This window comes from Equus caballus, chromosome 29 (assembly GCF_041296265.1).
Source record: "Equus caballus isolate H_3958 breed thoroughbred chromosome 29, TB-T2T, whole genome shotgun sequence".
NCBI lineage: Eukaryota > Metazoa > Chordata > Mammalia > Perissodactyla > Equidae > Equus > Equus caballus.
This window is the reverse complement of record NC_091712.1, coordinates 26,493,908-26,508,134: the sequence shown is the minus strand read 5'-3', so window position 1 is coordinate 26,508,134 and position 14,227 is coordinate 26,493,908. Positions and strand designations below refer to the sequence as shown.

The window sequence follows — 14,227 nt, the reverse complement described above, 5'->3', positions numbered from 1 at the left end:
TGGACCTCAAAATAGATCTCAGATTGTCATCTGTGGGTAAATGATGAAAACATTCCTCTTTAAAAAATTCAATAAATAGTGCATATTTTTTAAATGGAAGACAATAATAGTAGAAAGTTGCCATTTGATTAATCTTCAACTTCAAAATATTTTATAGGTACTAGAAGTGAGAAAAGATAGGGTAGCAAGAGAACTCTTCTGTAAATTACATGTCTATTTCAGCCCAAACTACAACAGTGAATCACATTAAATTTCTAAAAGCAGTTAAATGGTAAAGGCCAGCTGGCATTTGGTTATTAAAGAAGTTCACTACGATGCACATCTATGTAGGTAATTACACTCTAATTTATGTCACTGGTTTAAGACATTTCTTTCAGGAATAGTTTCTTGAGCTCAAAAATCAGCATGAAATGGAGTTCTCTAATGCTTTTCCTCAATGTAAAAAGAATCTACCTAAACAGAGAGTTGGAAGAGCTCCAAGTTATGCAGCCATTTAAAAACAAACAACAAAAACAAAAAAACTTTTAAAGGAACGGACTGTGAGCATGATACTTTTAACTGTTCAATTTGAGGACCTTAAGGGTCAACGCATGAGCCTAAAGGCACTATTAAGTTTGGGGTGAAATTCTGTTGAGAATAAAATGAAAAGTGGACATGAGTTCCTAAGTTCTATATGCTAAATGTTATTTTTTTCCCTATGAAGAACACAAACCACTCATAAGTAATGTACATTTATCCAGACCTTCACACACGAGCACCTCATTTTTGCTATCCAGTGTCATGAGAACACTGCAGGGAAGCTACAGAAAAAGCTGGTTCCAATACGCACTTTTATAATAACTAAATTTGAGAGAATCAAGCTTGCCTTACCCATATGCAAAAGACTTTTTTTAAAAAAACTAACTGCAATAAAGCTATAAAACTACTTACAGAGCTGCTGAGCTACACCCCAAACACAAAATCAGAATATTTTTCAAGTTTGTCCAGGAAATCTGGGTAATTTCTTCCCCCAACTTTAAATGGAAATGTTAACACACACACTTTCCTGTTTTTAATGAAAATGAAAAACTCTACTAGTAAAGGTCGAAGTGAGGAAAAGAGTAATGGATTAATATCTCAAACACTGAAGTAGTTGAGAATTAAGTAAATATTTCCAGGGTTTTTCCTCTAGTTTTCTTCTGCAACATTTAATAGTAAATAGCAGATTCATACCTCCTTCAGAAGGTTGGTGATGTACTTTACATGTAAAAATTCTGGAGTCTTGTCTAAATCCAGTGATGACTTTCCTTTAATCTCCTTCTCAAAATCCTCTCTGTAAACTTTCTGTTAAATAAGATCACATAATTTTACATTTAAAAAATATTAGTGACTGTTGAAAAGATATTAGAACAAGAGTTCCCAGAACAAAATTGATGTTTTCTTATATAATTCTACCACCTCAAAGTCTTCTTATCAACAGGAAAGTAACTCCAACTTTATCATAAATTTTAGAATTCTACCAAAAAGCAGCAGAATCAAGTACCAGTTCCTCTGGGACAGCATTCTGAGTGACGCTGTTTAACACCTTATAATCTGTTATTATTTGACATCAACCCATTTGGAGAGGAGAACCAGTAAAGTTGGCTATTTGATTGGGTCATCTACTGGTTCACTCAAAAAGAAGTGGATCCATCCACTGGAAGAAAATCTGGTGGCATGGAAGCCCATTCAAATCAAAATGGTATTAATATTCATGGCCTCATCATCCCTCTCACTGTCATCTTTTGTGAATTCAGGAAAGACCATTTCTAAAAATGTAATGGGGGCCGGAGGGGAAGACTTTCCTTAATGATTTTGGTATTGAGAATATTTCTCGACCATCTATGGAGTTGGATATGAATCAAGTTACACAGCGAGGAGAATCTTATCTTGAGCCTGGTAAATTGTTCTTTAGGTAAGAGTTCACAAGAAATAAAAGAAGATGCTGACAGCGATTGGGAAGAGCCTAAATCTATACCCTACCTGCCCTTTAGACACTGACACCCCTCAGCTATTATGCTCTAAAGTCTACCATTTGAACTAGGCATCTGAAAGTCAATGGGAACCCATGCTTTATGACTATAAGCACGGTCTGTCTACATAATAAAAATATCCAGCCATGTGAGATATTTACCAAACAAGGGCCCAGATTTTACCAGCTAAATATTTTATTCAACTTGCATCACAAAGATGATAAAAGTAAATAAATTCTGCATGAGATTGTTACTAATGCAAAATGAGAAGCTACTTCCAGGTTTACTATGTACTTATTACAGAGATAGCTAACTGTATAAAGAAATTCTCTAAACCACAAGGGAGATAAGAGATGCATATCATCTCCTCACTTACATCTGTGTTACATATGGCCATTTAACAAGTAATCTACAGAGAGCCATGAGAAAAGGCCACAATGGATGTTCTGTAAATACTAAAATCTAACAAAGCTATTTAAGAAGCTGCATTGAGAACATTCTAAATTAAAGGAACTACAGATACACCAAAAACGATGATGAGAAGTTGTCCTCTTCTTTATGTGAGACTGAGATAATACAGTTATAAGGCTGAAACTATGGCATTGCTAGGCCAAAAATGACTCTTTCAAAAAGTGAAATATGTGTATTTATTCATTTCAGATATTTTACTTCAAAAAGCCCTTCTCCTCTGAAAAAATTATTTTACTGAAATAAGTCATCAAGGAAGGTTGATTATGACTAGAACTGGCCAATATACAACTAGCGGGAAAAATTCCTTTAGCATGCTTTTTGTTACGAGAACTATATTTGTGAAAGAGAAGGCGAAGAAGTTTTCAAAGCCAGATTTAGAGATTTCTTCTAGAAAACACACTGATTAAACCTGCATCTGGTATTAGAAGAAAGTGAGAGAAGCGTAATTATAGGCTAGAACAGAAACATCAGTGGCTTTCCCTGAGATCATCAACACTCAGCTTTACCTGTAGGAGGCTCTCTAAACAGTTCAGTCAAGCTTACCTCTTAGGAACAAAAACCATCTCTGAGCCAGACAGTTCTCTTTGTGTCTACTTCATTGGTCGTAATTCAGAGACATCTTTCACATCAAACTTGTCCTTACTAAAATTTTTAGATATTCTATCTTTCTAGCCTTTGGAGAACAAATTTGGTCCAAAGATATTTCTTATTAGAAGATTTCTCTCTCCTCGAGCCCTGCTGAGCAGAAACACAATTACTGAGCCTAAAACTCTAACAGCAACGGCTATAATTAAAGGGAAAACACATCTCAGCCTCTGCAAAGGGATATTTCGCCCTAGTGACAATACTGGAAATCAGAAGAGCAAAAATTGAAAGCCAATTTTAACAAAAGGCCCACAATGTAAGTTAATTCCACAGCATACAATAAATATATAGCTAAGTTAAATGTTAAAACTGTTTATATCCGATGTCCAAACAGCCAATCAGAAGCAAGGAATTATTTCGTTTGACGGATTCGGTTTTTAGTTGCATCATTTTATCTTCCTTCCACGTTGTGTGGCCAGAGCAATGGTAAAAGCAAAGTGCTAGTTATCAGACTTCCAAGAACTGCGCCAGGAAACAGGCCGACATAGAAACAAGAGCACTTCTTCAATGCTGAGGGTACCTTCAAAGTCCCTGTCATCTGTAGAGTGAAATTTGTTCTCAGGGAATATTTTTGGTTTTGAGGGTTCATCGACAATGGAAAAACATCAACTGGAAGTTTCATGTAAATAAAGACAATTTGGTCTACTTTGCCCATGGAATCTTTGAGAAGCAGATATCTGTAAGTTTAGGGGTTTTTATTTTTTCCAATTCATCTGGTTTTTATAATGTTAAGTTAGGGGAATATTAGTTTCCTTCAATGAGCCAGGGTTTCTCAAAGTGTGCTCACCGGCCTACCTACATCAGAAGCACTTGGGATATGGTTAAACTAGGATTCCCAGGCTCCACTGCGAGACGTATGGTAGCAGGCCCTGAGGCAGCAGCGCGGGGATGTGCATTCCCAACATGCTTGCCCGAGACCTATCCACACAGGAGTTAGGGTACCACAGCCATAGGGAGAAAGAGGGAAGGGGAAATAGGATATTCAGAAGAGAAAGTACAGAGAGGACCGAAGAGAAGGAAAACAGAGAGGGAAGCATTTCCCTCTGTGAATGAGATGAGAGTGTAGCACAAACACCGAAACAATAACAGCCTGAGGCTCAGAGGAAGAATATTGAGAAAGCGTAGTTTGGAAGGTGCTGGTCTTCTCAGTAAAGAAGGAGGCACGGCTATCAATGAGATCTTGGGGACCAGGATCAATGGCTGTCCAGAGAGATCTACACATGACAATGACTCCAGAGGCTCAACACGGGAGTTTGCGTTCCATCTCCCTCACTTGGCAACAGCGCAAACTGCCAGAAACGCCTAACCTCCTTCACCGTACGAAAGGGGCCATCAGACCCCATTTCACAGGGTGGGGCTGAAGCTCAAGTGAATGGGAAAGCACAGCTCAGGCAGGAAGAAAGTGGACTGGAAAAACTAAAGAGTCCAGGAACTTGATTTTCACCTTCATGCAAAGAGCGCACTTGGCAGGAGTCAGAGAACAAGGTGGGTAAAGAAAAGAGAGACTACGATAAGATGAGGATCTAATATCCCAGATCACAAAATACCACCATTTCTAACACAGAAATGCAGTATTAGAATATATTAATCACAAATTGTAAGTTCCAGGATTTATTGGTGAGAGGAAGGTAAATGAACTAGAGTAGTAAAAAATAAGGAACCATGAGATCAGAATGACACACGGATCTTCAGCATGGATGGTCCAGTGGCTGAAGATCAAGGATGAGGGGAAGAGGCAAATGGAGATGGAGGGCAGAAGGGGGCAAAGATGAGGGCAAACCTGAAATGCTGGTACCACCCTCTTGACGCTGTCTCAGAAAAGTAAAGTGATTTCGATCTCTATGTCTCTTAGTGCAAATTTACTTAATAACTTCACATCGTCTTCAACATCCTGAGAACCCATGAGTGAAAGCCATGACAGCTCGCGGAAGTAGAAACCTTTCTCTGGGCTGTGGGTCAGTGACAACAGCCACATTATTCCTCTAAAACGGGAATTCATAGGAAAGATGACTCTAATCCACCCAAAGAAGAACCCGCTGCAATGGAGGACAAGAAAGCGAGGTAAAGGATGTATACAGTACTTTCCATACTGTTCTTGAAATGCAGAAAAGGTGTTAGGACTGAATGTTTGTGTGCCCCCAACATTCATATGTTGCAACCTCACCCCCCGAGTGATGGTCTCAGGAGGTGGGGACTTTGGGAAGTGATTAGGATCAGATGAGGTCATGAGGGTGGAGACATCGTCATGGGATTAGTGCTTTTATAAGAGTCACCAGAGAGCTTGCTTCCCCTCTCTGCTCTCCACCAGGTGTGGATATAACGAGAAGGCAGCAGCCTGCACGCCAGAAGATGGCTCTCACCAGAACCCAACTGGCTGGCAGCCTGATCCCAGAATTCCAGCCTCCAGAACTGTGAGAAAGAAATTTCTGTCGTTTAAGCCTCCCAGTGTGTGGTACTTTGTTACAGCAGCCCAAACTGACTAAGACAAAAGATGTTCCAGTAAAACTTATCTTATTACATGCAATTTTTTGTAGGGCTTCTAAGCCTTGACCAAATTTACCTGCTCTATCAATTCAGTTAAAACAAACAACTAATTTAGTCAAATATTTGCCTGACCGTTCTTGATCAAATTTCCCTTTATTGGCTTAAGAGGATACGAGACATGAAAAATACAAGTAATTATTTTCTCCTCTCTTGCTTGAAGAAGAAATTAAACAACAAGCCAAAGTAATGTCTGAGTGCCCTTTCCCTGAGAAGAAGAATGATAACATTTGAACAAATAGCACATATAATGTTTACAAAATTTCTATGAGAGTTTCATTGTCCAGAAGTCATCATTTCTCCCTATTTTGATGTTGCTATTGAAGAATAGAAAAGATCTTGTCCACTGAGCGTGTGTGGAATGGAGCAGTGGGGTTGGAATCAGCTGCTACTATTGCCCATCATTTCTGTCCCTTTGAAGAAATGACTTGGTTATATCCAGAGAATTTGGATGTGGGCTGCAGACAAAAACCTTGTGTCTGGTGTCTGGTCCCCAAAAAAGTAGGAATAAAAAAACCAACAACAACAGAAGAAATCTCCCTGGGACAGGTGAAAGCACTGTGGGGGAATATCTGCATGTGACTTAGCATTATCTTAAGTAGAGAATAAAGTGAATAAGCAGGAAAAATCTTAACTGATCTCTTCTCTTGATACTTCAAAACTTCCATGTCATGTTATCGGAGGGGAAGGGGAAAGGAATCAATTAAATAAGCTAACAGAGAAAAGAGAATCATTCATGACTTTGACCAGGTCCTAAAACTTTGGTATTTAGTGGATTTTAGATAAAATTTTAGGTTAAGACAATTTTATGGATGCACTATCCATCTGCGGATAATACCTACCTAGCATCATTACCTTGAGAGGATTAAATGGGCTGATAGATATAAAGCTTTAGCATATTACTTAGCACAGAGTATTTAATAAATGTTAGTTCTAACGTCATCAGGAAAAAAAGGTAAATAAAGCATCCAGCTCTTCATTTTCTTTTCATTTTTTTCTACTCATCATAGTTTCACATGGACACAATCTGAAAGAATCAATGTTATAATCGCAGAATGTGAGAGCTGAGAAGGACATGAAGAGCTTACCTGGCCTTATAGCCATCTTGGCCAAATGGGAATAACTAAGAACCAGAGAGTCCCAGCGACCCAGACAAGACGCCCAGATCTAGAACACAGATTCCTGGGGTCTTCCCATGCAGCATGCTTTCTTGTAGACCCGCTAAACATTCTGAACCCCTTTACTAGTTCCTTTCAAATGATAAAACATCAAATATACATTAAACAGTTGATAACAAATCAAAAGGACTCACCTCACTCTGCATCTTCTGAGCTTCCTTTGAAGCCTGATATGATGGTGTCTCAACAAATTCAAGCATGGATTTCCCCTTATTTTTCTCATATTCTTCTTTGTACTTAACCTTCATTGAAAAAAGTATAAGAGGCATGTAAAGCTCACAAGCCCTTCTACAAATAGAGCAAAGGAAAATAAATATATGTCCAGAATGAATCATCCTATTTTCTAAAGTCACATTATTCTGGCTAAGTTGATCACTGGGTTCTCTGTGGTTAACGACATAGATGAAAGTAAACAGATAACAAAATTTTTTAAGGAATAAAAATAATTTAGAACTACTAAATAATGTAGTTCCAGGACTTGTATCAAGTACTTAAATAGCTGGGATATATAGATATGTATCATATGTATGGAGTTACATACGTATACACATATAGTATACACATATATGTGGGTATAAAGAGAGAGAGAGAGGGAGAGAGAATGAGAGAAAAGAGAGAAAGAGATCCTTGTGATAGCTTTGAGTGTCTATCAGTAAACAATGAATAAGAAGGAAAACATAGGTGTGATTTTTCTATCTTTCTGTCAAAGGGAGGATTCTGGGATTGCTGAATTTTTCCATAGACATTGAATAAAACACACACAGAGCTTTTATGTGATTCCTTTCAGTTTCACTATGCATTATTTAATAATATTGTATCATGAATTATTTATTTCCAGTACAACCAATCCTCATCTTATTTCAGTTTATAAAATGATCAATATTTTCTATCTCCTAGTAACAAAAACTAAAATTAAATGTAAGCTGTCAGAGCCATTGGCTTTTTTAGCAATAGATCTTTTTAAATTAAATTCATAGAAAAGTTTTGATCATGATTCATCTCATTCAGAAATGTATTTTCATCAAAATTCTTGTTAAGTAATTATTTATGAAATTGTTTCTTAAGTTATATAATAATAACTGTAATGATAGATGCAAAAGAAAATTTTCAATATTTAGAACATCATGGTGGCAGAAAATATAACGATTTTAAAATTTTTATTTGCAGGCATATTTTTGTTTCAGAGAAGTATTATAGAGTGATCAAGGAAAGTGAAGTATAATAACATACTACATTAGGATAAAATCTCGTAGGAAAATGAAATTCAAAGAATTTCAAAAAAATAAGAATTCAAAAAGAAAAAAAAATGTACATTTCCAAACCTTAAAGGAGAGTTGGTTTGTATATTTTTTAAATAAATAAAAGGTTTCAAATTATTATGGAATTTATGTTCCACAGGATACCTTTAAAAGAGTGATAGAAAATTTTATCTTAACAAATGCTGGAAATGACATCTTTTGCAACTATGGAAACTCTGAACGAAAAACAATAGATATCAACTTTAAAATGTTCAAGGAAGATTTTTTTAAAACTTCTTTCAGGGAGTACATAGGATTTCATAAAGGACACATTAATTTAGAATATACTGGTAAGATAATTTTCCCTTTTTAATAACACTTATAATTGAGAAATTATAATAAACTTTGCACTTGGAAAATTAATTTTGCAGCTCAAAATGACAAATCAGTACACTATAAAAATGGAAATCATCAAGAGATTTCATCATTTAATTAATTCATCTACTCTTAAGTTTTAAATTGCGTAAATTAACTTATGTTATAAAATGCCTTTATACTGAAACGTAGTTCAAGCTTCCCCCACCCAACAAATATAGAAGAAAACAGTGTTTGAGATTCTCCGAAGCAACGTTTACTTTCTCAGGATGTACGTTCATTTCCGCAGCCAAACGTTTTCAGCGGAGGCGGCGGCACTGAGTGGTTGCAGGGTCCAGACAGGGACAGTGCGTACCTGACTCTGGAGCGTGGCGTTGCCTTTATGGTGCAGATGTTCTGCAGCGTCTGCGTCGAAATGATACATTCCTTTGTTTTCCTCAAAAAGCTTTCTATACTCTCGCTAAAACAGAGAACGTGAAAAATAAATTTAGAATGAAAGAGGCTGATGAGAGCAATGAATACTTAGGAATGCAAACTGAAAAATACAAGCCAAGGAGTGCTGCAAAGCTGCTGTCAAGTTCCCACGGGCAGTCGGCTGGCCGTGTAGATATCTGACACTGAGATAACCGAGGCTGCAAGACAGACCGGCTCTAGGTGCTCAGTGTGAACAGCATGTGAAACAGTCAACAGAAGCAGAGGACAATTAGCCGTAGAAACAACGTCAAAGATACTCAGGACACTGGGGAGTGGATGCAGAAAAGCCAGTGGCAGGCCAGGTGGGCATAAAAAAGGTGATTTGTCCCGTCCTTATCTTAGAACGGGAATGAAGCACAGAAAAGAAGAAAGAACAGAGGAAAGCTGGAGGCAGGAAAGAAAAAAAGTTGTATATAAGAGCCCAGCCAGGAGGAAGATTGGGGGTCATAAGGAAAATGAGAGCATGAGAAATAATTCAACTAATTTTCCTAAAAATTAGGAAAATTCCAGGAGGTGCCTGGAAGAGAAACTGAGGAATCTGGGTACAGCGCATTGAATTTTTAAGATGAACAAATTGGATTAAGACTACTATTTAGACATACAGACAAAAAGCTGAATTTGGAAGAGACCAGAATGGATAAGGATGCCAAATTTGGCAACTGTAGGGCTCAAGATACAACAGGCAGCAATAAGACAAAAATTGCTTCATGACTTTTGTCATTGGAGACTGGACACTTAGGTGCTTTGCCCTATTTGGAAAAGACTTTTAGAAGTAAATGGTAACTCCCAAAGACTCAAGGTTACAGAGATGTAAACTCAAGTTCGTTGCTCATTAGGCACTGAGGGCCTCAGTAAAAATAGTAATTTTGCATAGAGTGGAGGGAGAGATAAGCAGCATTTGAAAGGGAGCAGGAAGGAGTTGGCCATACAAAACTGACATTTGGGTTTTAGCAGATGCCCCAACCACCTGAGAGAGAACCAGGAAGAAGGCCCAGTGCCAGGATGGGAAGGATGGGAGGATGCACATGAGAACTGCTGTTCCATGGGGACATAACAATGGTCTCCAGGGGCGCTTTCAGTCGATTAGGGAGCTAACATGTGTGTCTCCCAAAACTCTGACCAGAGTACAGTAAGGGAGAAGAGCAACCCTTGGGAGCGCATGAAAATGTTCACATAGGACATCTTGAGCGAAGAGAACAAGTTCTAAATGTTGGCTCCACTGCCAATTAAAAAAAAATAATAATCTCAAAGGATAACAGTATACTCAGGGACTTGATAATTTGACTAGAAGTTATTTTATAATATATTTTTTATAAAATAATTATGAACTGGGGGCAAGCCCAGGGGCATACTGGTTAAGCTTGTGCACTCCACTTTGGTGGCCCAGGGTTTAAGGGTTCAGATCCTGGGCGCAGACCTAGACACTGCTCATCAAGCCATGCTGTTACAGCGTCCTACATACAAAAAATAGAGGAAGATGGGTACAGATGTTAGCTCAGGGCAAATCTTCCTCAAGCAAAAAGGGGGAGATTGGCAACAGACGTTAGCTCAGGGAAAATCTTCCTCACCAAAATAAATAAATAAAAGTATGAACTGAATGCAACAAGCTAGGATATATCCAATTACTGAGTTAAAATCCAGAATTAATAAAGCCTAGGATATTATGTCTGGAATAATGAATATATACTGAGAAAAGGCCAATAAATATTGTCCCCACCACAATGGTCTATTTTAGTTACAGAGAATTTCAGAAACTCCTATCTTAAAAAAACCCTATTTGAATTAAGATCTGCAAAAGAATTTTCCATATTAGCTTTTCCTTATATAATAGTCTCTGTTGCCTCCTAGTGGGAGTTACACAGAGTAACACACAATATATACATTTTTAATTTATGCAAAGTTATAAAAGAAACTGAAAGCTACTAACGCTCTATTTCTCAGGAGAAAATGTTCCCTCAAAAATTTAATTAGTATGGCTACACAAACTCATAAGGCACTAATTTCACTCTATATACTATGCATTAAATTTTTTTAAATTATGATTTATACCAAAGACATTTAGAATTTAGAGGTTTAAAAACAGCCATTTATAACAAACTGACAACTATTCTTGGCAGAAGGTCTGTTTATTGAGCATTCTCTTATTCAATCTTTTAATAAAATTAAGTTGCCTTTATAAATCAACAAAATTCCAATTCTCTTTACATTAAAATTTAAAAGGTGGCAATTATAATGTACAATAAATTTGAGCCAACGTATTACTGTACAACTTTAATAAATAGACACTTCAGAGTAACACATTTTTTGAGTCTTAAAATTTCTCTCCCATGCAGTAATCATTCAGTCACAATTTTTCTCTGGGAGCAAAAAAATCTATAACCTAGGCAAAAGCACCAGTTGAATGAAGCCTTAAACTTTATACATGGTATATAAAATAAATGTAATAGATGACTTTGTTGGTTTTCTCTGCTGAAGAGATGACAGAAACAATTTATATTCAACTATGATTTTTTTCACCATTATAGAAAATAAAGGTCAATATTCTTGAAAAGAAATACTGCCTATGAGTGGCATGCATTCTTCCACCTACCAAATTTTTAAGTTACCACCGTGATATTTTTACTGGCTTATTTACATGAATCCTCATGTTCCTAGGAAATTTAACCCCAGTATGGAGGAGGACAGGCAAGGGCAAACGTCACTGCAATGATCGAAACGGGACGCCAAAGACTGAACGCAAAGAAAGCAGCAGGCTCAAACTAGAAACATCGATTTTTAGAAGCATACCTATGAGTCGTGGAAGAAAACGTGAAACAGAAACCAAGCCACTTAAGGAACAGAGGAACGTGTGCAGAGGGGTAGGGATGCGCATTGAAATGGCAGGGCTGTGAATTAACTGTCCTGGAACTGAGTCTAATTTTGTGCCACTTGTCCTCTAACCTTCATTCCCTGCTCGACAGACGGGAAAGAATGATGGGCTGCTTTTCCTCCAAGGACCAGTGACAAAAATTAATTAATTAATTAATTTAAAAATCTCTGTATCTATTATTTACATGCTTAATACACTGAAAGAAGCATGACAGTGGGGAAAAGAGGATTATAAAATAATGAACAGAAGTCTCAACATACCAAGCCAAGTGTAAACACTCAAACCTGAACTGAAGCTGGATCTCACTATTTAATAGTTTGGGAACCAGGTTTTGACTACAGATCTTTTTAAATCCATGCACATCCCCTGAAGACAACTATTTTCACTTTTTCACATTCCTTGCCCCACATACTATTCCATTTGATCTGTGCCTGGTCCAAAGCAGATATTCAATAAATTTGGATAATTTTGAGTGAGTGAGTGAGCAATTGTTAAAATAGGCATAGAAATAGCTTGAGTTCAAAGTCAGAGTTCATCATCAGCATGAGGGCATCCTGAGATGTGGGAGAAATGGAGGCACGGGGCAGCTGGTCATCAGTTACGAGAGGCAGCAAAGTCAGAGTCCAGAGGCACTGAGTGTTTGAAACAGCATCCAGGAAGTGAGTTCTGATGGAACGACCACTTGGCAGTGTACACAGATATTTTCATCAGCACATGAAGAAATCCCCCTCCCTTCCCAGTTGCATTGAAGAAAACATGGAAACCTTCATGAAACTAAAAGTATACTGTCCATGTAAATGCCATTAGGATTTATTGTCAGAGAAAATACAATTTAGACTAAGACAATTTTTTATGCTACTGAGGCCAATTAAATACCAGACCCTCTGCTCTGGCCTTTATAAAATAAAAGATCCCTGACTTAAGAGCCTGACCTTCAAGTGGCTTCAATCGAATACAGACAAAGAAAGGGGAAGAAGAAAGGCAGAAAGAATGCGGGCACCGATACTGTGTAGTCGTTCAAGAAAGTCTGTATGCAGGAGATATGAAAGAACCCCTTCGTAAAGCAACAGCTTTGGTGGGATTTAAGCAAGCAGACCAGTACTATTCAATGAGTTAGTTATTGAGGGAAGAGTGATGCCCAGGCACGCCTAAGGAAGCAGATGTGCTCATGAGCATGGCAGCCATACTGGCTCCATGGAGCCACACGACATCTACAGTTGCCATCAAACATCACACTTACACCGCTGAGCATTTTGCTGGCTTTCAAAGCATGGTCTAAAAACAAGTTTGGGAGATCTGAAACTGGATCATGCATAGTCTGAATGTCTTTCTTGTACTTCACCTATGAAAACAACATGGGACAAAATACCATCTAGGAGAAGAAAATATTATGTTTTTGCATTATGGCCATTATTATTTTTAACATATCATGAAGGACTATTTAGTGGTAAATTGTCAGACGAATTTGCAAGTCGCCACTAGATGGTGCTCATTTACTACTGAATGAGTGGAAAAAGTTATTTCTAGGGACTTGAAAATATTTTGATAATTTCTTTTATTTACATATTCAGAAAGGGTGACGTTAACAGAATCGAGTAATTTTAACAGAAATTCTGATTTCAAAAAATAAAGAGAAGAGCAACTTTACTCTTTAGAAATTACTACTGTATTTCAATTATGCTTTTTGGCGATTTTAGAGCTTTGGGTAGTTTTCATCATATTGCCACAGAGACCTTTTTTTTTTTTAACCAACTGCTTTGGAAATATAATATGAGTAATAATAATAATAAAATTTTAATAATAAAAAATATGAAGCACTTACTGTGTGCCAAACGCTTTTCTAAACACTTTTCTCTGTATTCAGTATTTAATCTCCACAACAACCCTAGTAGGTAGATACTCTACGTATCCCCATTTTGCAGATGAGGAAACTGAGGCACAGAAAGATGAAGATGTAATATTAAGAGGTGGAGCAGGATTCAAGTTCAGAGAATCTGATTCTAAACCTTGAGAGGTTTCAGCCCTATGCTCTAGGTTCCTTTAAGTATATTCCAAGTCTATTTGCTTTGCATTTTTACACATACAAAAATAATCAAATAAGAAAAAGAAATTATTCTGATATTGCCAGTGGTCCTGAAAGACAGAAAAATTCATTTCAATTGCTGGCCACAAACAAAAGTTTAACAATAACCATACCTTCTAAACATTAATGAAAGTCATATATACTGAGTCTCAAGGATATGACAGGAGTTGAAAGGTTGAAATGCTCTAACAAAGCGACAGGTCAACCGTATTAACCTTAACACTTGAAAAGGAACTTTCCACATGCTTCAACCATAGCAAAGCAATGGATCTTTTTCCATGTTTCTATTTTTATACTCTGCCTAATTCTAATAAAAATTTAAGGCATCTTGTAAATTGAAGCTTGATCATTTCTAAAAACAT

The 14,227-nt window shown here is 37.2% G+C and overlaps 1 protein-coding gene across 10 annotated transcripts in view; it reads right to left on the bottom strand.

Annotated features, from left to right (window-relative positions):
• Positions 1 to 14,227, bottom strand: part of NEBL (nebulette) — a 333,764-nt gene that overhangs the window by 56,036 nt on the left and 263,501 nt on the right. For 6 of the 10 annotated variants that reach the window (XM_070255116.1, XM_001496364.5, XM_014737063.3 and 3 more), the window contains 4 exons: positions 13,023 to 13,124; positions 8,795 to 8,899; positions 6,961 to 7,068; positions 1,213 to 1,323 (listed from right to left, as the gene is read on the bottom strand). The exons of 2 other annotated variants lie outside the window; for them this stretch is intronic. In XM_070255116.1, coding sequence (XP_070111217.1) covers positions 1,213 to 1,323; positions 6,961 to 7,068; positions 8,795 to 8,899; positions 13,023 to 13,124 — 426 coding nt within the window. The remainder of the gene's footprint in view (positions 1 to 1,212; positions 1,324 to 6,960; positions 7,069 to 8,794; positions 8,900 to 13,022; positions 13,125 to 14,227) is intronic. 2 more of the 10 variants (XM_014737062.3, XM_070255119.1) reach the window with 1 other exon arrangement.